Raw genomic sequence first — 25,269 nt, 5'->3', positions numbered from 1 at the left:
CTTTTTTGACAAAAGAGCTTGCAATGTTGTATGCTAGTCATGTACCATGCTGTATTGTATTTCTAGTACATCAATGCTACAAGTGTCATTAGTGTAAATACACTAGCTGAGTGATGAGTTTGTATGTTGTGATATATATCATATTGTGATATGTTGTGTACAATAATCGTGATAGATATTATATTGCACACCACTAATTATTATTAAAAAAACTAATTATTATAATTATGTTGCTTACTATCAATGTTTAGTAGCTACGTATATACGTAAGTGTGACTAGTTAGTATACATACGACTGCATGCATGCATGGTTTGATCAAATTGAGGGAAACATTTGGCAAATTTGGCAATATGCTACAAATTTGTCAAAGTATTAAGCATCTTTATAGCTAAAGATTGAGTTGCCTAAGTTTATTTTGCCAAATGCAACTTAGCTTGCTATATATTTGCCAAAGCTTACCCCCGCCAAAGTTCACCCTTGCTAATGTTTCCCTCTATACAGTAAGCTAAGAATTTAAGCTAGCTATGAGGTGAATATATGCATCAGTCCATTTGTCTTCAATTGTGCTTTCATTAACAACAATAACAATTCCAGAAACTCTGTCATAACAGTAAAGTCTAATAATGTCACAACACATCACAGAAATATAGTAACTGTGACAAGCATCTTTAATGCATACAAATCCGGGGGCGTACCCAGGGTTTTAAAGGGAGGTTTCAATGGCTTGGTTAGATTATAGACCCAATATATAAGAATCCAAGGACTGGCTTTTGTAATGGAGCCAAACTGCAAGTGTATGCTCTTCACACCTTTACTGTCAGCACTAATTGGGTTGGCTGAAATGTTATTTTTCTTTCAAAAAGCCCACTTTACTTTTTAAGATGTTTTCTCAGGAATCAGTTCATCTTGAACCCATGTACTATTAGCCACTACTACAAATGCTGTATGACATTAGGGGGTATTTGTTATTTGAAGTTGTAAGGCCAGATATTAGGATGTTAGTTTGGTTGGAAGTTTTAGTACCTGATCCCTTTAAATTGCTTTCTTTCCACCTTCATGAAGATCTGGACATTGTCAGCACCTCCTGATAACAAGTACTTCTGCAACCTACAGTAAAAGATAGGGACCCACCGATTATGCTGGCATAATTATGAGCATAATAGGTACCTGAAAGCATTGAGCATAATGCTAGCATAATAGGTAGAATATTATGTAACAGTATGAATTCTTGCTTATAAAAATAAGTATCACAGAAAGATCGATATACTCTAATAGAACAGTCAGTAACTCTAATAGAGCAATCACATAGCTGACTGTTCTATTAGAGTATATCGATCTTTTCTGTGATGTGCTTTTGACAAGTAAGTTTGTGCTTCAGGAACTTATTATTTACCCATAAACTGGAAATTATTAGCAGAGCATGAGAACTGAGGCATAAATAATTGGGCATAATTTGAGCATAATAGGTAAATATTGAGCATAAATGTAAGCATAATAGGTAAATTTTTGAGCAGTGCAGCATAGCATAATAGGTAAAATTATGAGCATAATCGGCGGGTCCCTAGTAAAAGACATTAACCCTTCGAATCGTGAAATACAAGTATACATGTCTTTTATTTGGAAGCATTTAAGCTGACTTGTTATCAGAAAAAAATGGCTAAAATTAACATCCAAATATGTACAGTACGATGAAAGCATTTTTATACGTAGCTAGTGTATGCACAACGTATGCACAGTTAGAGATTTAAATTATTAGAGCCCCTCCTTGTATGAACATTAGATCAGCATTGAAAGAAGTCTTGTACCTAGACCCCACCCACTGTGTTGAGTAGGATCTAGTGACAAATGTGCTTAAGTTTTGGGCCCTACTCCATTTTTTTCTGACCAAAATCAATCTCGGCTACAATGTGATTTGATAGGCTAGAATGACAAAGATGACTGACTGGAACCATGGATATAAATGCGTAAACAATAAGGCGGCAGGCCCAAAAATGTAGCACAAGTCACCAGACCCTACTCAATGCAGTGGGTGGGGTCTGGGAACGAGACTACATTGAAAGTGGGTCACTACTGCTGATCCTGGCTAACCTACTGATCTAACTAGTAATCTAGCTGGTATAAATACAGCAGAAGATTTTGATACAGACATAATGAGTAGATAATTTGGATGACCTTACATGACCTGCATTAAATATCTATTTTGTTAGTCTCGTGCCCAACTGGGCTCGCGCTAATGCGCAAACACCGTCTGGTGACAATGCTCCAGTTTCTTGGGCCCGGAAATGTGATCCAGCCAAAATATTGGCTGGCCAATCAGAATCGAGGAGTTGCATAATTGTTTTTAAAACAGTGAAAAACCATTCGAAAATGACTAGGAATAAAGTAAAACTCAGAATAGGGCATTTACTAGATGCGATCTCTTCATTCATTGTATTAGTACAGGAAGCGTTTCATTTCTGGTGAAACGTCGAGTCACGATACATAAGGTGAGATCGGAAAAAACAGCTTGACAACAAACATCTTGAACAACCTAGGTGAGTAACTTCTGATAAAATGGCTTTAAATAGTCTGCTTTTTCGTCTACTTCCAATACATTCATGCGATTATGCAACTCGTCGATTCTGATTGGCCAGCCAATATTTTGGCTGGATCGCACTTCGGGGCCCAAGAAACTCGAGCATTGTCACCAGACGGTGTTTGCGCATTAGCGCGAGCCCAGCTGGGCACGAGACTACTATTTTGTATGCACTGGTAAGCGCCTGTGTCTTATAACTGGATCAGATTCAGTCAGATGAAGATATTTCCTAAACAAGGAGTTTAACAGAATGTGTTCATCTACCCTGATCAAACACAACACAATACACACACACGTCAGCTATTACATTAACACATACCCAACATCTGTATACTGCACATCAGCATTAGGAAACACCCACTCCACCATCCATGAGATCACATTCTTCCTATTGTACATACATAACAACAAGTGTTTAATTATTCTGTTAACAAATAAGATCAGTCAACTATTAGTGACAATGAAATGAAAATTTTTAATACAATATATTGCTGACCTGTACAACAGAAACACATCAAAAAAGATGCACTGCAACATGGATGTGGTGAGGCACTTCCAGCTAGGTATGGTTCACTGTAATTCACCTGTACAGTGTATTGAACTCCAGTTACTAGGGCTTAGGGCTGTGACTATATCCCCTTTGTTTGGCAAACCTACTGACTTCATGATTTAAACTTTTGGCTACGTAAATGATATGGCTGTAGAAATATAAAAACTTTCAATGGAGAATTTAATGTTCCTACTAAAGAGGCATTGGTGGTTGCTAAGAGAGGTCTATTACCAAAAGAGTGTAAACAAAACAACCAACAATGCGTGCACACAGTATTACAAAGGCAGACTAAGTGTACATCCACTTACTTCTGATCAAACGTGGTCTGGTTCTGAAGACGTTTGGTCATGGTAGACTCTTGATAAAAGAATGATATATTTCTTCGTCTGCAAGCATTCTTCAATTTGAGGGCTGAAAATGCAAGAGGGATACAGTACATATGTACTGAACATACATAAGTGTGTGTATGTGGCCATAGAAACCAAAATAGCCACAGCCACTACATTGTAACATTCCTGAGAATTATCCTTTAAGCCACTTATTGTTGATATTATGTTCTCATTGCTATGTCTCACCGCCTAAATTTGGTCATTATTATGACATGCAAAGTCTTCACCGCTATTCCATCTACATAGCTAGGCATAGAGGAAGGTAGATGGGCTGTAGGCCCACCTCAATGTCAGGAAAGAGGACTTTAACCCTTTCATTAAGACAGTGGGAAACAGATCAAAAAATTCTAATAGAACATTCATCTTACCACTCAGCTTACTCTAATAAAACTGTCAGGTGAGATCGTAATGAACAATAATCTACCTGCCGCATAGGCTAACCTTCTTGATCTGAAACATAATTCTTTACTTAGACAGCTTGAAAAGCCATGTATTGTGGGCTAACTGATAAACATTTGTGAGGCTCCAAGAACACAAGTAGCATGAATATCTATTCACACATACATATGTATAATATATATTATGGTACTGTTGGTGTTAAGTTACTGTGGTTGCAGGGCTGCCCAGAGAAATTAGGGGCCCAGGGCAAAGAGTTAAAGTGGAGCCCCAGGGGCAAGGAGGGTTCCACTCTGAATGCACAACTTCAGGCTAGCTGTAAGTTGAAGACCACAAAAAAAAAAAAAAATGTCATAACGTGCTGACAATGACAATAGCTGCCCTCACCAACTATATCTCCTCATTTATAAGCTTGTTACACTACTCCTCTGAAGAATACTGTGACTGCTCTATTAGAGTATATCAATCTTTTAAACAGGTATTGAAGGGGCCCTTCATGGGGGCCCCTTTCAGACTGAGGCCTGGGGCAAAATCCCCCCCCCCCCCCCCCCTGTGGGCGGCCTTGTGTGGTTGACATAGATTTGAAATCAATGGATGCTTGATACACCATTATCAGCCACGGTGACCTCTGCACTATTAACAAACAGAAGAGATGGAACTTACAGCCACTCCTCGGCTCCTCAACACTTTGTCTCTGTGAGTTGAGTCAATGTATGATCCTACCTCCTCTAAGAATCGATAATCTGCAATGAGATGTAGCAATAAATACTGATATTAAAACCCATTGTTTTGTAATGAGCACTTAACTGCAGTTGTAAGGTTGCTGTATGCATACAAATAAATTGATTTCATGATGGTATGCTTCTTAGCAAATAATTTGCATTATACCGCTATTATAGCCTAAATATTTTAGTGGGCAAGATTTTCGAGGTTGAGCAATGCAAAAATAAAATTTTTGCAGATTTCACAAACAATCCCATATGTAATAGATGGAGGTCTAAAATTTTCAAGGATAAAATTTTCACTGCTAACCCTAAAAACCTCCCACCTAGAAATATCTAGGCTATACGGTATTACACGTGAGAACACAAAACAACACATGGTGTTTACTTAATCATGGTCGATAAGGGTATGTGGACAACTCCAACACGAAGCGCAGCTACTTTAAAATGGCTTCACAAGGTACAAGGCCACTAACAGTAATGTGACTTTCACTAAGCAAAACGGTCTTCAGAAGAATGCTTCACACAAAGGATTAGCACAGAAATCAGTATCAAAATATCGGTACAAATGGTGACCACAAATCACACCATCCCAAGATAGAAGATTCACTCATGACAAGTTTTTTTATTAGGTACATGTGCATAACAAGTATACGTTAATTGTGCGAACATTTACTAAGTGGATGATACCCTACCAACTCTACAATATTAATAAAACCAAGAGTTCATAATATATATACTGAGGAGAGTATCCTACTCTCATATACCCCTGTAGAAGGGCGTATCATGAAGTTATGATGTAATGACAAGATGTTGTGGTTTGTGACAAACGGGCAGCCGTAAAAGTGCAAGAATTGTTAGCACCATTTCACACTTGCGACGCTCAGGATAGCCGTATTTGCGAATGGCCTAGCAAGAAACGCCTACAAAGTCGTCTTAACACATGAAGGAACTATTATAGTTTGGTGAGAAACACTTAGAGCTGGAGTTAATTTAGTTGCTAGCAACGTTGTTAGGCACACGTCTAATTGATACCATGTTCAACTAATGACATCATTAATTATACAAAGAAAAATGGGCAAACTCAGAAGTGCTACATCATAACTTCACGATATGCCCTTCTACAGGGGTATATGAGAGTAGGATACTCTCCTCAGTATTATATATATATATATATATATATATATATATATATATATATATTATGAACTCTTGATAAAACTAAAGGTTACAATACAACATCAACTTACTATCAAGTACTACCACACATAATGTATACACACAAAAAAATAGTAAATATTGTGCATCTTATATTTGTGCTTTGTAAGTGGTTATGTTACAGGTTGTGCATGAATAAGTGCAAGTGTTTTTTATACACAGTTCAACTCGACTGATTTAAGACGATGACTCTACTGCGATGGGGGAACTGTGGACATGGGTGGATATTGTATTTAGGCAGCCTCTGTCGTATCTGTTTCATGTAAAAGCCATACACAAGAGAATGCGATAGCCGTATGCAACTGTGCATCATATAGGCGAAGAACTGAGTGGCAAAAAGCTCTCCTGTTGGTCAGATTGTCCCAATCAGAATGTGCATTATAGGGAACAGCATGTTGGCAACTCCTTCAATACTTCCTAACATCAACAGTGAGACAGCTGTCTTTGGTTGCGAACGAAGTTTTTGTGCCAATTTTTTTAGCCTATTCGCCTCCACTTCTCTAGCATTCCCCATTTGCATTCCTTCAGCCTTCTTGTTTGATTGATAGGTTTTATAGTATAAGAATACATTAGTGGCCATGATGAAAGCAGTTGAACTGATTCTAAGAGGGCCCAGGATTGCACGTGCTATTAAACTCTTTGCAAAAGTAATTGTTCTGAATGGCCAATGTATAAGATGATGGGAAAATAAAATCAGCACCACTGCCAAAATGGCTGACAATACCCAGGTGGCTACAACCATACCACGCACTACTTTAGTTGTCATGATGCTTCTGTGACGATAAGGGTAACCAATAACAATCACACGCTCAACAGCTAAGGTTACAAACAGCAAGTTGGTTATGATGAAGAAGGTTAAAGTCAGTGGTACTGTCACCCAGAACAACACCTCCCCTACTGTATCTGTGTTCAGATCAAGTAGATATGTGATCATGATGAGGTTCTCTGTGATGAGTTTGTAGACTGCTTGAACAATATCAGTGACCAGTAGGTTGGCAACAAGGAAGTAGTACTTTGTGTGTAGAGCCTCCGTCTTCTTTATGATACAAACAACAACCACTGCTGGGGTGATTATGAGAATCAACATTACCAGTGTCAGTAACATCTTAAGATAGGTAATAAACAAGGGAACTTCAATGCTGGAGGTGTCCAGTGGTAGAGATATGCTTGATGACCAATTAAAAGACTCCATCCTTCTCTTTAAAAGCTTGTTGTCCTCACGTACAATCTCTAGCTCTCTCTACACTACTCTAGTTCACTTCAACAAAGTGATAGTTTACACTTGTTAATGGTGTGTTGGAATACTGTAATGCTAAGAATGTGTTTGTAGTACTGTTACAGGTGCTGCATAGTTATACTGTATCTGGTATAGGCCATGTACAGACATTCGTACACAACTGTTTATCATATACAACAAGAACTGGGAGGCATAGACCTTTTTCAGCTGCTGTTCCCAGCTTCTCGATGAACATGTGCACTACAGGGACCATTATGTTGGCATATCTTCCTAGTGAGATGACTGTCTTTGTTGTTAATGAAGCTTCTGTGCCAGTTTGATTAGCGTATTTGTTCTGTCACACACAGAGAGAAGATTTCGTAGAGAAAATATAAAGAGTACTTATATTATTACACATGCACACCACAAGGGTTTGATGACTTCCTCTACAATACCACAATGTAACTTCGAAGATGATTACTATTTAAAAACATTAAAAACTCGTGTGAGCTTTACATTACCAACCAATATGACCTACAGGGTACAACCTACATAGAAGGTTTAGCAAAGAGTTTGCACCAAGAATTTTTTTGATAAGTCCGCTCATCATAAACCTGTTACAGTAAAGTAAACAACAATCTCTTCTGTGAAAAAGTATATTCCAATGTGCGTGGGTTATCAGGTAGCTACCACCATAACTGTAATTGTTATTGCTATGCATCTCATGCTACCATGGATACAGTGAAGTTCAAGCTAACTTTGGGGGAGGGGGGCACATGCCTTCTGTACTGCCACCCTATACAACATTACAGTCATATTTCTGGGTTGTCACCATTGATTTCACAACTTTAACATTGACTATTTCAACTTGGCTGTTTTGGCACGGATATCACTTCTTGTGTTTGCAAGCTCCTATACTTTCATTTGCGGTACTTTTTCTACAGGTGTAATAGTTATTCTTAGAGTCGAGACAGCAAAACATTATCAAACAGTACAGTAGTACTGTTTACGTACTGGTACTACTGTTTAAGTAGGAATCCCTCCAAAAGTGATGCACGCTGCCAAATTTCACTTTTACGCACATGACGAAAATCACCTTTATGAAATACTATTAGTCCATCTAACATCAAATACAGCATTAAAAACAAGAAAACACTTACAGGTGGCTAGATATAGAATTTTTTTTTTTAAATTACCAAAATTCAAATTTTTGTTACCTGTCTGCCTGACCACAGTCGTAAGGCTGGAGGCCAAATGAAACAGCGCATTGCCATCATTTTATGCCACAACAACAAAATCACCGTGCTTTTTGAGGTTCCGACAAGTGCGTTCCTTCTGCGCCTTGTCTTTTCTTTTATCTTCAGTCAGTCTGGTTATCTTCTTCTAGATTTTTTATTTTATTTTTCTTCTTCTTGATGCAATGCAACCATATTAATTTTTCATATCAACACCTTCTTTGAGCAGCATATTTAGACCACAAAATTACTTAGTGTTTATATTTGGCAGATACCTATAACTTCATGATAAGTTGGAGACAACGCCCATTACCAATCTTGGTTGATTAATAACGATCGAGTGCAGGAACCATACTTCTTAATAATCTATTTACTCTATCACAATGACCACATCCCCTAGCTGCATTCATAATGCTAACGCAATGAAAATATGAAATTGTGACATGCTCCTTCGTCAGTGAAGGCTGACTTGCGATACTCTAATAAAGCAGTCACCCTAATAGAACAGTCACACTTGTAAAGCTATATATTAGAAATTTTAAACTAGAATAGGGACAATGTAGTACCATTGCAATAAAAAGTACTGAAACAAGCTGGATCGGAGTAGTACATAATGTCAAGATACTGTAAAACAATAAGAAGTGAATATCCCTACTGTGCTATGGAGATTCTACAATCAAAATGCACAGTAGGGATATTCACTTCTTATTGTTTTACAGTGTCTGGACATTACGTACTACTCTGATTCAGCTTGTTTCAGTACTTTTTATTGCAGCGGTACTAAATTGTCCCTACTCTAGTTTAAAATTCCTATTTTTTCTTATATTTGTCTGTAAACAAGTTTTTTTTGTCAATTAGCTACCGTCATATATATGTAAATAGCTACAATTCTCATATTCATGAGTGAGATCATGATCTGCAGCAATCACGAATCTAATAATTATATTCATAAAAGCACAAGGGCTGTCCACTTACATTCCAGATAAACCTAAATTACTGATATGCACCAACAGCACAGGGTGTCTTGCGTAGCCACCAGACTAATTCACTTACACGCAGCTACCCAGACTAACTCACTTACAACAATTGTCTGCTTTCATACATATGCTCTGTGCATACTATTCCACAAGCAGTCCATTTCCTGGTGGCAGGTGACATCTTGTCTACAACGGAGAACAGGTCATTGAACTACCCGCATGTATATTCCAATATGTTGGTGCAATACCATTGTGAAAGGTGCATACCCAGAGATCAAAGCCGTACTGTGTTATGGCATGGAAGGATAAAAGTAAGAGAATAGCATACCTATTGTATGGCTATCAATATACCAAAGGTTTCTTCTTAAGTGAATTCAAAGCATTTCTGTGAAAGAAGTAGGACTGTAGCTGTAGCTACTTTTCTGCTATGCTTGCCTGAACGTATCAGCAGGCAGCCAGTCAGTAGAAAATTCCATTAAAAGAAAATTTTTTTTTGTAGTAACTTGACGAAAACATTTGGAGTCGATCTGAAGGCACTTTTGGGCTAGATTCTACCCAACCAATACTGTCACGTCATCATGAGGGGAAATCGAGGCAGGTTTTTGGGTGATATTTTATTGCAGGCCTTGCACACATCTCTACTATACAGTACTATTGTACTGTATGATATTCAAGCTTTAAAAAAAAAAAAACCAAACAAACTAAAAATTATTAATTTAAAAATGAAGTAGGGATCCAAGCAATAAAAAGTAGTGAAACAAGAGATGAATGATGGTATTACAGCATAGCTCAGTGGGCACTTTGGCATTGAACAAAATGATTGTTATAACATGCCAATGTAGGGATTTTCCCACCGAGCTATGTTGTAATACCATCATCTTGTGCTTCACTACTTTTTATTTCCTGGATCCCTACTTCAATTTAAAAATTAAATATACAAGTTATGCTATTCATATATTAAATATGTATCATTATTATGGAAGATACACTCTAATACAGCACTCAGTATAATAGTAGAATGTTCTAGAACTTTCATTGCTATTGATATGTAAACTTTTCATAGATCAAAAGTAGAACTTTCATTTGTGTATAAGGTACAACTGGAAGAACTGGAAGCAGTAACATAGTTGGTTACGGATAATAAGATGGTGTGAAGGTCTCTGTCTGTATCAAACTGAACAACATTTTGATGTGGATTTCTTTTGTGAGTGATTTGTCTACGTAATTACAGTATTTTAATTGCATTTGTTAATTTTGCTTGTAATACATAAACTATTGCTCCCATTCCTTTAAACCACAAAAGGGTTGGATAACCTATCTACTTACTGACTTTCTATGTATTCACATAAAAATTAACACAAATATAACTTACCTAACCTATAGGAAAAATTGGTAGACGATGCACTGCATTATGGTCATACTGTACCTCCTTCCAAGTTTGAAGGAAATGAAATAAAGTATGTGCAATTTATGACAAGTGTTGTGAAATAAGGAAAACATGAAGAAAATATAGTGAACATCATGGCTCAGTGGGCAGACTCTGGCCACCCTAAGGAATCTCCACTGAACAGTGTATGTCTGTACGTTATTGTTACAATACTACAAGTTTGTGAAAATGCATTTTCTTGGTTCCTGTATAACTTTTGTCACATGTTCACATTGGCTTTGCTTGTAAAAATAGGTATGACCTCAGCTTGTTTGCTTAGAAATCTTGAACTACTGTGATTCTTTCTATTAAATACTGCTATCAGTAGTTCGTCATGTAGCCCAAGAAGCTGGCATGCCACACTAGCAGGTTACTAACAGGAAGAAAAATAACATAAGTTTTATGCTCTGTGATACCTTCATGAGACGAGATGAGTTTTGCTATGGAAATGCCCTGAACCGCATACCAAATTTGAGCATTCTCACGGAGTTATTAATGATTATTCATGTCAATATGTTGTCATGCCTACACAGTAAACTGGTTAGGCCACTCCAAATTAATTTCCTGTTTCTCGTCTACTGCCAACAAGCTTGTCCACTACCCAAAAGATTTATCTATCAAAGAAGAAAATTCTATTATTTCTGTTAATTAAGGGGGCAGGCAACTATGTCCTATGGCTTCCGTGGATTTAAAACATGTCTTTATGTGATGCTCTATAGTCAACACAGACACTATTATCTAACTGATCAATAACTGATGTTGTAGTTGAGGCCTTGAATATCTGTTTAGTGCAAATCTGAGTAAAAATCTTCAAAGCATGTGTAAACTATGGCGCAATTGTCATTTTTCAGTAAAATTGATTCTTCTTCTACAGCTGATGATGAAACTCTCTAAAATGTTTTGTAGAGGCTTGTCATAGTATTATCTTGAAAAGTATGAAATCAGATTTCCATATGATGTTATTACCCGACTAATAGAGCACCAGAAAACCGGATCAATTTTTTCTTACAAATATTGAGAATTCCACAGCTAATTTGAAAAAGAAATTCCAAAAATTGCTTCCATACTTTTGTTACAAATCCACTTAGGTAGCAGATTATAAAGTTTGAACACCATAGAACTAAAACTGAGAGACTAGTTTCAAAAATTCCATAACTGTGTAGGTTTCTACAACTTTTTGGTCTTAACCACAAAGCTGAAACTTTTAGTGAGTGTTTTTAACTGGAGATGATGATTTCTTAGTGCTATAAATGCATCTGATACAAAAAATAATGGATAGCAAGCAGGGATCAGTAGAAAGCAGTTATTTTCAGATGAAGCCATAGGAATTAGTAGTATGCCCCCTTAATCGTATTCTAAAAATCATGTGATTTTCAGTCCAGATGTGAAATAACACCGCCTAATATAAGCCATTGTGCTAGCAACTGTATGAAGATGTCACGATGTCTCAAGGAGTTACATACGCATAAGCTACCTAAGTATATATTTGAAGTATTTCTGTGCTATTTTCTCACATGACTTACTAAATACACTTGTCACAAAGGAGTTTACTCCATAATGAATAATGGAATTTTATGCCCACCTGCCCACATGCCAAAAATTTGTGTGCTCAGGATAAATATGGAGTTGACTTGTGGGAAGAAGCTGAAAATCAGTATGTGGATAGGTGAACCACTGAACTTTTATGGTTTGCTAGAAATCGAAGCAATAGTTATGGTATTACAATGACAATAAACAAAGCATGGATGGCTAGGTTACAGGTAAACAGCAAATACAGCAGGCTCCATGTACATTTGAAAATTGCATGTTGCGTAAGGCGGTTTGCGTGTATGTAAAAAAATGAGAGATACTATGGAATATTTTGCATAAACGCAATACGCAATTTTCATAACACATGTGAATCCGCTGTAGTAACAAATTGAAAATCAACGTGTGGATAGTCTATTCATCGTAGCATAAAACATTTGTGGTTGCAAAAAAATTAGCTATGGATATAATCAAGAGTACATAATGCAAAGAACAGAAAAGTCACTCTAATAGAACAGTCATCCTTATTAAGTTCATTACATGTAATAAAAGTTGACACTGAAGCAAATAGGAACCATGTAGACACAACAAACTGTTTCTCTTCATTATTCCAGTAGAAAAGAAGGTAAGTAAAAACAAGCCCCCAAAGTTGGCTCTGGCTGCAGGCTAACGCTGGCATACAAAAAGAGGTGACGACATCTATACCAAAACACTGAAAACAGCCAAGCCGTCAAAACAATTTTTTCACACTAACATTTTGTGGGCCGCACTCTTTTCACAGCTTGGCTGTTTCGCTACAGACATAAGTGATGAATACATAAGTAAATTTTGTACATCTCACACACGTGCCTTGTAGTTGTACATTATAAGTATAAGTGTTGCCTACAAGTAGTTCAATTCGACTGATTTAGGACAACAACTCTGCTACGGCGGGGATATTGTGGACATGGACGAATGTTATATTTTGGCAGTCTCTGTCGTATTTGTTTCATGTAGAGGCCATAAATGAGAGAATGGGACAGCCTTATGCAACTGTGCACCACATATGAGAAGAGCTGTATGGCATAGAGCTCTCCTGTTGGTCCCAGTCTTCTAATCAACATGTACATTACAGGCACCAATATGTTGGCAATTCCTTCAATCCCTCCTAACATCAGTAGTGAGACTGCAGTCCTTGTTTGTGAACGACGTTTTTGCATCACTTTCTTTAGTTTTGTTGTTTCTTCTCCACTGCTGCCAGTCCTGGTGTTTTCTTTAGCCTTCTTGTTTGACTGACAGACTTTATAGTATAGAAACACGTTAGTGGCTATGATGAAAGCAGCTGAAGCAATTCTACAAGGTACCAAGATTATTAGACGTACCAAGCCTCTCTGAGCAAAAATTGTCCCAAATGGCCACAGTATAGGATGAGGGGCAAATGCAATCACAACCGATGCCAAAATGACTGACACAACCCAGGTGGCTACAACCATACCATGCACTACTTTAGTCGTCATCAATAGTGATTTCACTACATGCATGGATGGACTAATGTGAATCATACATCTACCTTCTGTAAACTTTATTGCTATGCGCTTTATGTAAGTCTTCAAGTGATGTGATGATCTTTGGGCATACATAATAGAACAGCCATCCTTATTAAGTTCATTACATGTAATAAAAGAGAAAATAGGAACAGCGTTGACACAACAAATTGTTTCTCTTCACTATTCCAGTAGAAAAGAAGGTAAGTAAAAACAAACCCCCAAAGTTGGCTCTGACTGCAGGTTAATACTGACATACAAAAAGAGATGATGACATCTATACCAAAACACTGAAAACAGCCAAGCTGTCAAAACAACATTTTTCACACTAACATTTTGTGGGCCACACTTTTTTCACAGCTTGGCTGTTTTGCTGCAGACATATGTAATGAATAAATAAGTAAATTTTGTACATCTCACACAGGTGACTTGTAGCTGTACATTATAAGTACAAGTGTTCCCTACAAGCTATTCAATTCGACTGATTTAGGACAACAACTCTGCTACGGCGGGGATATTGTGGACATGGACGGATGTTATATTTTGGCAGCCTCTGTCGTATTTGCTTCATGTAGAGGCCATAAATGAGAGAATGGGACAGCCGTATGCAACTGTGCATCATATACGCGAAGAACTGAGTGGCATAGAGCTCTCCTGTTGGTCCCATTGTCCCAATCAGAAGGTGCATTACAGGGAACAGCATGTTGGCAACTCCTTCAATACCTCCTAACATCAACAGTGAGACAGCTGTTTTTGTTTGTAAATGAAGTTTTTGTACTAATTTTTTTAGCCTTTTTGCCTCCACTTCTCTAGCATTCCCCATTTGCATTCTCTCTTCAGCCTTCTTGTTTGATTGATAGATTTTATAGTATAAGAATACATTAGTGGCTATGATGAAAGCAGTTGAACTGATTCTAAGAGGGCCCAGGATTGCACGTGCCAGCAAACTCTTTGCATAAGTAATTGTTCCAAATGGCCAGTGTATAGGATGATGAGAAAACATAACCAGCACCACTGCCAAAATGACTGACACAACCCAGGTGATTACAACCATACCACGCACTACTTTAGTCGTCATGATGCTTCTGTGACGATAAGGGTAACCAATAACAATCACACGCTCGGCAGCTAAGGTTATAAACAGCAAGTTGGTTATGATGAAGAAGGTTAAAGTCAGTGGTACTGTCACCCAGAACAACACTTCCCCTACTGTATCTGTGTTCAGATCAAGTAGATATGTGATCATGATGAGGTTCTCTGTGATCAGCTGGTAGACTGCTTGAACAATATCAGTGACCAGTAGGTTGGCAACAAGGAAGTAGTACTTTGTGTGTAGAGCCTCCGTCTTCTTTATGATACGAACAATAACCACTGCTGGGGTGATTATGAGACCTGACATTACCAACACCAGTAACATCTTAAGATAGGTAACAAACAAGGGAACTTCAATGCTGGAGGTGTCCAGTGTTAGAGATCTGTTTGATGACCAATTGAAAGACTCCATCCTTCTCTTTAAAAGCTTGCTGTCCTCACATACAATCTCTAGCTCTCTCTACACTCAAGTTCACTTCAACAAAGTGGTAGTTTACACATCATTGTAATATAATGACCAGTGGTTGACTGTTTACTAAGCATACCTGTTATATGTGTGTTGAAATGCTATAACATTAAGAATGTGTTTGTAGTACTGTTACAAGTGCTGCATAGTCATATTGTATCCAGTATAGGCCATGTCGTACACAACTGTTTGTCATATACAAGAAGAACTGGGAGGCACAGGCCTTTTTCAGCTGTTGTTCCTAGCTTCCCGATGAGCACGTGCATTACAGGGACCATTATGTTGGCAAATCTTCCTAGTGAGATGGCTGTCTTTGTTGTTAATGAAGCTTCTGTGCCAGTTTGATTAACATATATTTTGTTCCTTCACACACAGAGAGCAGATTTTGTAGAGAAAAATATAAAGAGTACTTAGATTATTACACATGCGCACCACAAGGGTTTGATGACTTCCACTACAGTAACTTTGAAGATGATCACTATTTAAAAAAATTAAAAACTGGTGTGAGCTTCACACATCAACCAATACGACTACATGGTAAAACCTACACAGAAGGTTCAGAAAAGAGCTTGCAGCAAGAATTTTATTAATATCTGTAAGTCTGATCAGCATTAACTTGTTACAGTGAAGCAACAGCAATCTCTTCTGTAAAAAAAATATGTTCCAATATTTTAAATATGTACGTGGGTTATCAGATAGCCACCACCATAACTGTAAATTATTATTGCTGTGCATTTCATGCTGCCATGGATACAGTGAAGTTTCAAGCAAGCTTTGGGGGAGGGGCCTATGTTCCGCTACCCCATACAATATTAGAGCCATATGTATTTCTGGGTTGTCACCATTGATTTCACAACTTTTAACATTGACTATTTCAACTTGGCTGTTTTGGCACGGATATCACTTCTTTTTGTGTTTGCAAGCTCCTATATTTTCATTTGTGTTACTTTTTCTACAGGCATAATAGTTATTCTTAAAGTCGAGACAGCAAAACATTATCAAACAGTATAGTAGTACTGTTTAAGTAGGAATCCCTTCAAAAGTGCTGTAAGCTGCCAAATTCCTTTAAAAACCATCTTATGCGACGAAAATCACCATTATGGAATACTAATAGTCCAACTAACATCAAATACAGCATTAAAAACAAGAAAACACAGGTGGCCTGATATAGAATTTTTTTTAAATTACCGAAACCGAATTTTTGTCTGCCTGCCTGACCACAGTTGCAAGGCTGGAGGCCAAACGAAGCAGTGCACTGCCATCATTTTATGCCACAATAACAAAATCACAAGTGGCATGTGCCTTGTGGGGTTCCGACAAGTGTGTTCCCTCTGCACCTTGTCTTTTCTTTTATCTTCAGTCAGTATGGTTATCTTCTTCTTTATGCAATAAAACCATATTAATTTTCCATCAACACCTCCTTTGAACAGCATATTTAGACACACTTAAAGTGTTTATGTTTGGCAGATACCTGTAACTTCATGATAAGTTGGAGACAGTGCCCATTGACAATCTTGGTTGATTAATAACGATCAAGCACAGGAATAATACCTCTTAATAATCTATTTATATTTACTCCATCACAATGACCACACCCCCTAGCTGCATTCATAATGCTAGTGCAATGAAAATATGAAATTGTGACATGCCCCCTCATTGGTGAAGGCTGACTTGTGATACTCTAATAAAGCAGTCACCCTAATGCAGTGCTAGAAACAGGCGTTTGGTATTGCGTGGTCGTATGTCCTAGCAAAACTAAATTTGCTAGGTCATTTCCAGATTTGGTTGGCCATCCTACATCATTGGGAATACCCTTTACAATGTGTACAAAAGTTTTACAGCAGCTGATGAGTTTCAGTGACAGGCAGGATACTAGTGGACACCAGGAACAATCGCTGCTGTGAAATCACCAACACATGTAACACCTAGAAACATTTCTGTCTCCATCACATACATTTTAGGAGCCCATTTTCATATGGGCTCCTACTAAATTTTGTTAATCAAAAATGTGTGCATTCAGTGTTAATAATATACTGAATGTATCTTACTCATGAGCTACAACTATTTAGCTACAGGGTGTACTATATTAAACGCCACAACTTTGATGCATGTAATAGCCACATCTGGCTCAAGTGAATTGTACTACCACGATAGTGACGTGGCTACAGCAAGACTGAACTACTACCTTCCTTTTCATGTCCCCAGGTAGCTATCACGTCTTCCAGTTCAGCCGTTGGCTTGTCCATGAATTTTCATCTGATAATATTGGTTTTCTACCATTTCCTTCAAGAAAACTATTTGAATCACTGTATATGTCCTGAGGAGGTAGCATCTGACATTATTGCGCCAAAACCAGACATGTGACAAGTCACTTATAAACTCCTTTGCTTGGCAAAAATCATCTGTTAATTAACTCTTTCCACCCTATGCCTTTGTTTTACACACACACACACAGACACGTCACACGTCCTCACAGACTGCCAACGTGTGTACCAGAGTATTAGAACCTTATGTCTTAATAATCAATAAGACGTTTACCATCATCACGTGATCATGTGATCCCTGCACAATGCTGAGTAGCTAATTTTGGCGTGATAGCCTGATTGAGTTTTATTCATATCATTATTTGGCAGTGGTAAATTGTTATTTTTGATTGTACATGTGTAGGTAGAGCTTTACTGTGGCTTCTGCTGCTGATTGGACGTTCGACCGAATAGCTCACCAAATGGTGTCGAAATGGGAATTTGCTCAGAAAATGGCCGATGGCCAACCGTTATTTCTGCCAATGCCCTAATAGAACAGTCACACTTGTATAGTTTATTAGGAATTTTAAACTAGAGTAATGCAACAAAAAGTACTGAAACAAGCTGGATCAGAGTAGTACGTAATGTTGAGATACTATAAAAAGTGCATATCTCTACTGTGCTACGGAGATTCTACGATCAAAATGCACAGTAGAGATATACATTATATATTCAGTTCTTATTGTTTTACAGTATGTGGACATTATGCACTACTCTGATCCAGCTTGTTTCAGCACTTTTTATTGCAGCAGTACTAAATTGTCCCTACTCTAGTTTAAAATTCCTAATTTTTCTTATATTTATTTGTGAAGATTTTTTTTTGTCAATTAGTTACCATTACATATGTAAATAGCTACAATTCTCATATTCGTGAGTGAGATCATACAGTAATGGTGAATCTAATAATTATATTCATAAAAGCACAAGGGCTGTCCACTTACATTCCAGATGCACCTAACTTACTGATATGCACCAACAGCACAGGATGTCTTGCATAGTCACCAGACTAACTCACTTACAACAATTGTCTACTTTCATACATATGCTCTGTGCATATTATTCCACAAGCAGTCAATTTCCTGGTGGCAGGCGACATCTTGTCTACAACGAAGAACAGCTCATTGAACTACCCACATGTGTATTCCAATATGTTGGTGCAATACCATTGTGAAACGTGCATGCCCGGAGATCAAAGCCATACTGTGCTATGGCATGGAAGGATAAAAGTAAGACAATAGCGCATGTACTGTATGGCTATCAATATACCAAAGGTTTCTTCTTAAATGAATTTGAAGCATTTCTGTGAAAGAAGGACTGTACCTGTAGCTACTATTCTGCTATGCTTACCTGAATGTATAAAACAATTTATTAAAAATAATTTTGTAGTAATTTGACGAAAACATTTCGAGCTGATCTGAAAGCACTTTTGGGCTAGATTCTACCCAACCAATACTGTCATGCCGTCATGAGGGAAAATCGAGGCAGGTTTTTGGGTGATATTTTATTGCAGGCCTTGCCCACATCTTTGTTGTCCCTACTATACAGTACTATTGTACTGTATGATATTCATGGTATAACAAAAAAACACACCAAAAAACCCAAAATAATGAATAAAAAAATGAAGTAGTGATCCAAGCGATAAAAAGTAGTGAAACAATGAATGATGGTATTACAGCATAGCTTGGTGGGAAAATCCCTACTTTGGCATTGAACAAAATGATAGTTATAACATGCCAATGTAGGGATTTTCCCACCGAGCTATGTTGTAATACCATCATTCATCTCGTGTTTCACAACCTTTTATTGCTTGGATCCCTACTTCATTTTTAAATTAAATATACAAGTTATTGTACGTTACTCATATATTAAATTTGTAAAATTATTATGGAAGATACACTCTAATACAGCACTCAGTCTAATAGTAAAATGTTGTAGAACTTTCACGCTATTGAGATGTAAACTTTTCATAGATCAAAAGTAGAACTTTCATTTGCGTATAAGGTAGAACTGGAAGAACTGGAAGCAGTAACTTAGTTGGTTAGGGGTGTTAAGATGGTGTGAAGGTCTCTGTCTGTATCAAACTGAACAAAATTTTGATGTAGATGTTTTATTGTGAGTGACTTGTCTACAAATTTACAGTATTCTAATTGCATTTGTTAATTTTGCTTGTAATACATAAACTATTGCTCCCATTCCTTTAAACCACAAAAGGGTTGGATAACCTATCTACTTACTGACTTTCTACGTATTCACATAAAAATTAATAAAAAAAATGTGCATGTATAACTAACCCAACCTATAGGAAAAACTGGTAGACAATGAATGCACTGTAATATGGTCAATACCTCCTTCCAAGTTTGAAGGAAATGAAATAAAGCATGTGCAAGTTATGACAAGTGTTGTGAAAAAAGGAAAACATGAAGAAAATATAGTGAACTTCATGGCTCAGTGGGCAGACTTAGGAAAGGATCCACCCTAAGGAAATTTCCACTGAACAGTGTATGTCTGTATGTTATTGTTACAGTACTACAAGTTTGTGAAAATGCATTTTCTTGGTTCCTGTATAACTTTTGTCACATGTTCACATTGGCTTTGCTTGTAGGTATGACCTCAGCTTTTTTGCTTAGAAATCTTGAACTGCTGTGATTCTATTAAACACTACTATCAGTAGTGCGTCGTGTAGCCCAAGAGCTGGCATGCCAGACTAGCAGGTTACTAACAGGAGGAAAAATAACATCAAGTTTCACGCTCTGTGATGCCTTCATGAAATAAGACGAGTTTTGCTATGGAAATACCCTGAACTGCATACCAAATTTGAGCATTCTCACAGAGTTATTAATGATTATTCATGTAAAATAAGACCAGTATGTTGTCATGCCTACACACTAAACTGGTTAGGCCACTCCAAATTAATTTTCTGTTTCTTGTCCACTGCCCACAAGATTTATCTACCAAAGCAGAAAATTCTATTATTTCTGTTAAACAAACGTATTCTAAAAATCACATGAGTTTCATCATTACATGCAATAAAAGAGAAAATAGGAACAGCGTAGACACAACAAATTGTTTCTCTTCACTATTCCAGTAGAAAAGAAGGTAAGTAAAAACAAACCCCCAATCTGACTACAGGCTAATACTGACATACAAAAAGAGATGATGACATCTATACCAAAACACTGAAAACAGCCAAGCTGTCAAAACAACATTTTTCACACTAACATTTTGTGGGCCGCACTCTTTTCACAGCTTAGCTGTTTTGCTGCAGACATACGTAATGAATAAATAAGTAAATTTTGTACATCTCCCACATGGTGACTTGTAGTCGTACATTATAAGTACAAGTGTTCCCTACAAGCTGTTCAATTTGACTGATTTAGGACAACAACTCTGCTACGGCGGGGATATTGTGGACATGGACGAATGTTATATTTTGGCAGCCTCTGTCGTATTTGCTTCATGTAGAGGCCATAAATGAGAGAATGGGACAGCCTTATGCAACTGTGCATCACATATGAGAAGAACTGTATGGCATAGAGCTCTCCTGTCGGTCCCAGTCTTCTAATCAACATGTACATTACAGGGACCAATATGTTGGCAATTCCTTCAATTCCTCCTAACATCAGTAGTGAGACTGCGGTCCTTTTTTGTGAACAAAGTTTTTGTATCACTTTGTTTAGTTTTGTTGTTTCTTCTCCACTGCTGCCTGTCCTCATGTTCTCTTTAGCCTTCTTGTTTGACTGACAGACTTTATAGTATAGAAACACGTTAGTGGCTACGATGAAAGCAGCTGAAGCAATTCTACAAGGTACCAAGATTATTAGACGTACCAAGCCTCTCTGAGCAAAAATTGTCCCAAATGGCCACAGTATAGGATGAGGGGAAAATGCAATCACAACCGATGCTAAAATGGCTGACACAACCCAGGTGGTTACAACCATACCACGTACTACTTTAGTCGTCATGATGCTTCTGTGACGATAAGGGTAGCCAATAACAACCACACGCTCAACAGCTAAGGTTACAAACAACAAGTTGGTTAGGACAAAGAAAGTTGTAGTCAGTGGTACTGTCACCCAGAACAACACCTCCCCAACTGTACCTGTGTTCAGATCAAGTAGATATGTGATCATGATGAGGTTCTCTATGATCAGCTGGTAGACTGCTTGAACAATATCAGTGACCAGTAGGTTGGCAAAAAGGAAGTAGTACTTTGTGTGTAGAGCCTCCGTCTTCTTTATGATACAAACAACAACCACTGCTGGGGTGATTATGAGAATCAACATTACCAGTGTCAGTAACATCTTATAAACACAGGTAACAAAAACATCTCCATCCTTCTCCTTGAAAGCTAGCTGTCCTCACGTACAATCTCTAGCTCTCTCTACACTACTCTAGTTCACTTCCAAAGTGATAGTTTACACCTCATTGTAATATAACTACCAGTGGTTGATTGTTTACTAAGCATACTCGTAAATGGTGTGTTGGAATGCTGTAACTTTAGTAATGTGTTTGTAGCACTGTTAATGCAGCAAATACTAATTATTAATAAAGTACTGTGAGGTATTTACAAAATTACTGTTAAATCCATCCACAACAGCAATACGTTAGCAAATGAGTTAACATTGTTGTAGTAATAATCCAAGTCAAACAGCCAGCTGTGACCAATGGTGTGGTATAAAAGTTTGAAATTTTACATTTGAGTAGGGATCATAGAAATGAAACAAGAAAAGTTGCCTACACTAGGTATATGACCGAAGTAAGAGTACCCAATTTTTTTTTTTGTTTAGTTATAAATCATTAACAGCGAACAAGAGCATATCATATCCAGGTCAGACAAAATTAATTGTATGACTGAATGCGTGCCCCAATCACTCAAAAGTAACTTGGCCAGCTGTTATACGTCACTTTCAGCTAAGTTCCATCCATAAAAGCACTACAAACTAACAACAGTACAAGAAGCTCCTTTATGATCAATCCACTCACTACAGAAATAATGAAAATTCCCATGATAGAAGCCATAATGCACTACCTGCCTACAGTGTTGTGGAGAAAGAAATGGATACAATATGGACAAAGGTCAGTCCATGATGCGTGCATTGTAATTGGAAAAAAGACAGGTTTCAGGCCTAAGCAATGTCAAACAGTGAAGAAATCAAGCCTGTAGCCTTAACCACAGTCAAGTTACGCTTAGCTGAAGGCATCAGATAGCCAGTCAGCAGAAAATTCAGTTGAAAAACTCTTATTGGAAGTGTTTAGGGTTGCTCCAAGGGCATGCTTAGGGCTGAATAAACTAAGGGCGGCTTTTCGGTGCAGGGCAGGAAAGCCCAAACCCCAACAATCAAAATACTTTAATTGAACAATCACATAGCCTCATTTGAAACTGCTACTTTCCTTTCTTCTTCTTCAGAATATAATTACCAGTAATGATCCATTCTAAACAGATTTATACTTCCAAAACAAGATGATGAAAGACGTCTTATCGTAGTGTATACTAGGGACCACAAAGGAATAGGCGTGGCCCACGAAAAAATCACCCAAAAACAGCCCCAATTTTCCCTTACGACGATGAGGCAGTATCGGTTAGGTAAAACTAAGCCCAAACAAGCTTTCAGATCAACCCAAAACACTTTCAACAAGTTACTACAGAATTAAAAAAAAATTATTTAATGGAATTTTCTACTGATTGACTGAGTAAGTAACTGAGACTGATGCCTTCAGACAAGTGTAACTTGATAACGGCTAAGGCTATGGGCTCGATTTTTTCACTGTTTGATGTCGCTTCGGCCCAAGAGGTTCCTTTTGGCATACCGCAGTTGCACAATACATTCTTCATGGACTTACCAGTGTCCTCCTTTGTGTCCCATTCATCTTTGCTGACAGCGAAAAGTCAATTTGGCAGTAGCACGTGATGGCTTCCCTTCATATCGGAAATTGTCCATGCTTTTCATAGTGGCTGTTTTGATTGCAGAGGTACTTTTCGAACAGTTATTGATTCATATTGCTGTGTAACAGGTTGAACATAGCTGACAATGAAGTACTCACTTTTCAGACGATAAGTGATATAACAGGGCGCACGGCACCATTTTTTCTTTCAGTATGCATGGATTTCAGAGGCATTTTTCGAACAGTTCTTGATCCGAAATGCTGTGTAACGGGTTGAACATAGCTGACAACGAAGGGTAATGGACACTTCACTTTTCAGACAATAATTTATATAGCTGGGGGGCGCAGCGTCATTTCAGATGCGGTATGCGTGGGTTCACCAGTCATAATAATTATTTACAAAAAAGTTAACAAACAAGTACACAGAAAATTTGTAATTTTCAACTAGAGTAGGGACCATAGCACATCGATAAAAGGTACTGAAACAAGCTGGAGTAGTGCACGATATTAAATCACAGTAAAACAATAAGAAGTGTTATATCCCTACTGTGCTCTTCCTCGGTACATTTTATCGATGTGTTATGGTCCCAACTCTAGTTGAAAATTCCTAATTTTTCTGTGTACTTGTTGTATATACAACATATCTAGATTCAGGGGTACCATGTACTTAAATTAAAAATCCTGTATGAGTAGGAGACAGCAATGTGAGCAGCCTGCTCAAACAGGGATCTTATAGATTTCTTCGTCACTTAATTGGCAAGCGCTAGCATTAGCCACTTAGGCAATTGAGTCTGGCCTAAACTACCAATCTCGATGGAAATAAGATCAACAGTTAAGCCAGGAAGCTGAAGGTCATGTTGTAAACAGTTGTATTGGTCTTCCTTTCGAGCTCTAGCAGCCACTGGGTATTGATGGGGATAGTTAGTTTAAACAAACAGATGGAATTATTAGAAACCAACGCCAAGTCAGGTTTGCTAAGGGTGGAGGAAAGATTGGTTGGATGCTAGCATGTGTTACAATCTGGGTTGAACCAGACAAAACATGAACTGTTTTTAATTTAATCGCACACAGGAGAGACGGAGAAATACTAGAGAACACAGAATATCAACAAATGCTAACCGCTGAGTAGGTGGTTGTCGGAGAACTCGGTCTGGCTGACGAAAGCGGTCTTGCATCTCTTCCCATCACATTCCCGCTCGACTTTGTGCGCCTTGACGCACCCAACACTGTGTTAACATGCCGGCGCACGCGATACTACACATGAAAGCACACAGACTCCACACCTGCAGGTACGCACATCACATCCAGGACAACGATACTTCGCCTCACTGCTGTGACAACAGGCCCGTAGCCAGGGATTTTGAAAGGGGGGTTCTTTTTGACCAAAAGTGGACCTTTAGTAAAGGTCCAAATATTGTGACTGTTCTATTAGAGTGGTTGACTGCTCTATTAGAGTATCTCGATCTTGCATTGCATTTAATCCATGCAATGAATGAGTTACTCGAAGCGCTTAATTTAGTTTCTTATTACTGGTATCTAGTAAACTGTAGCTAATGGACTTTTGCTCCTGAAAATTTGGACTTGTATACCAAAAATTGTGGACCTTTTGGTTACCTTATGGACTTTTTTACTGAAATTGGGGACCTTTTTTCCAAGATGGCGGTTCTTCAGAACCCCCCGAACCCCCCCTGGCTACGGGCCTGGACAAATATGACAAGAAGTGATATTGTTTTCCCTTTCCATTTTATCAGGTCTTGTAAAATAAGCGCC

At 37.9% G+C, this 25,269-nt stretch overlaps 1 protein-coding gene across 1 annotated transcript; it reads right to left on the bottom strand.

The window, feature by feature from the left end:
- Window positions 1–485: 485 nt before the first annotated feature.
- LOC136258474 (box C/D snoRNA protein 1-like) lies at window positions 486–25,242 on the bottom strand. Its single transcript, XM_066051785.1, has 8 exons — window positions 25,196–25,242; window positions 24,783–24,893; window positions 24,619–24,725; window positions 4,575–4,654; window positions 3,435–3,537; window positions 3,073–3,160; window positions 2,896–2,964; window positions 486–1,108 (listed from the first exon to the last, which is right to left on the bottom strand). Exons 1-5 carry the CDS (start codon window positions 25,240–25,242, stop codon window positions 3,526–3,528), a joined length of 357 nt encoding a protein of 118 aa, XP_065907857.1. The 3' UTR covers window positions 486–1,108; window positions 2,896–2,964; window positions 3,073–3,160; window positions 3,435–3,525.
- Window positions 25,243–25,269: the final 27 nt, after the last annotated feature.

Source organism: Dysidea avara, chromosome 6, assembly GCF_963678975.1.
Source record: "Dysidea avara chromosome 6, odDysAvar1.4, whole genome shotgun sequence".
NCBI lineage: Eukaryota > Metazoa > Porifera > Demospongiae > Dictyoceratida > Dysideidae > Dysidea > Dysidea avara.
This window is presented reverse-complemented; position numbering and strand designations above follow the sequence as displayed.

Bases quoted from the DNA above. Each gene is read 5' to 3' on its own strand.
- LOC136258474 (XM_066051785.1), bottom strand. From the start codon at position 25,242: ATGGAAAGGGAAAACAATATCACTTCTTGTCATATTTGTCCAGGCCC. The intron at 24,726-24,782 runs GTGTGGAGTCTG...ATGTTAACACAG, and splicing joins TGTGATGTGCGTACCTGCAG to TGTTGGGTGCGTCAAGGCGC. The intron at 4,655-24,618 runs GTTAGCATTTGT...ATCTCATTGCAG, and splicing joins CGACAACCACCTACTCAGCG to ATTATCGATTCTTAGAGGAG.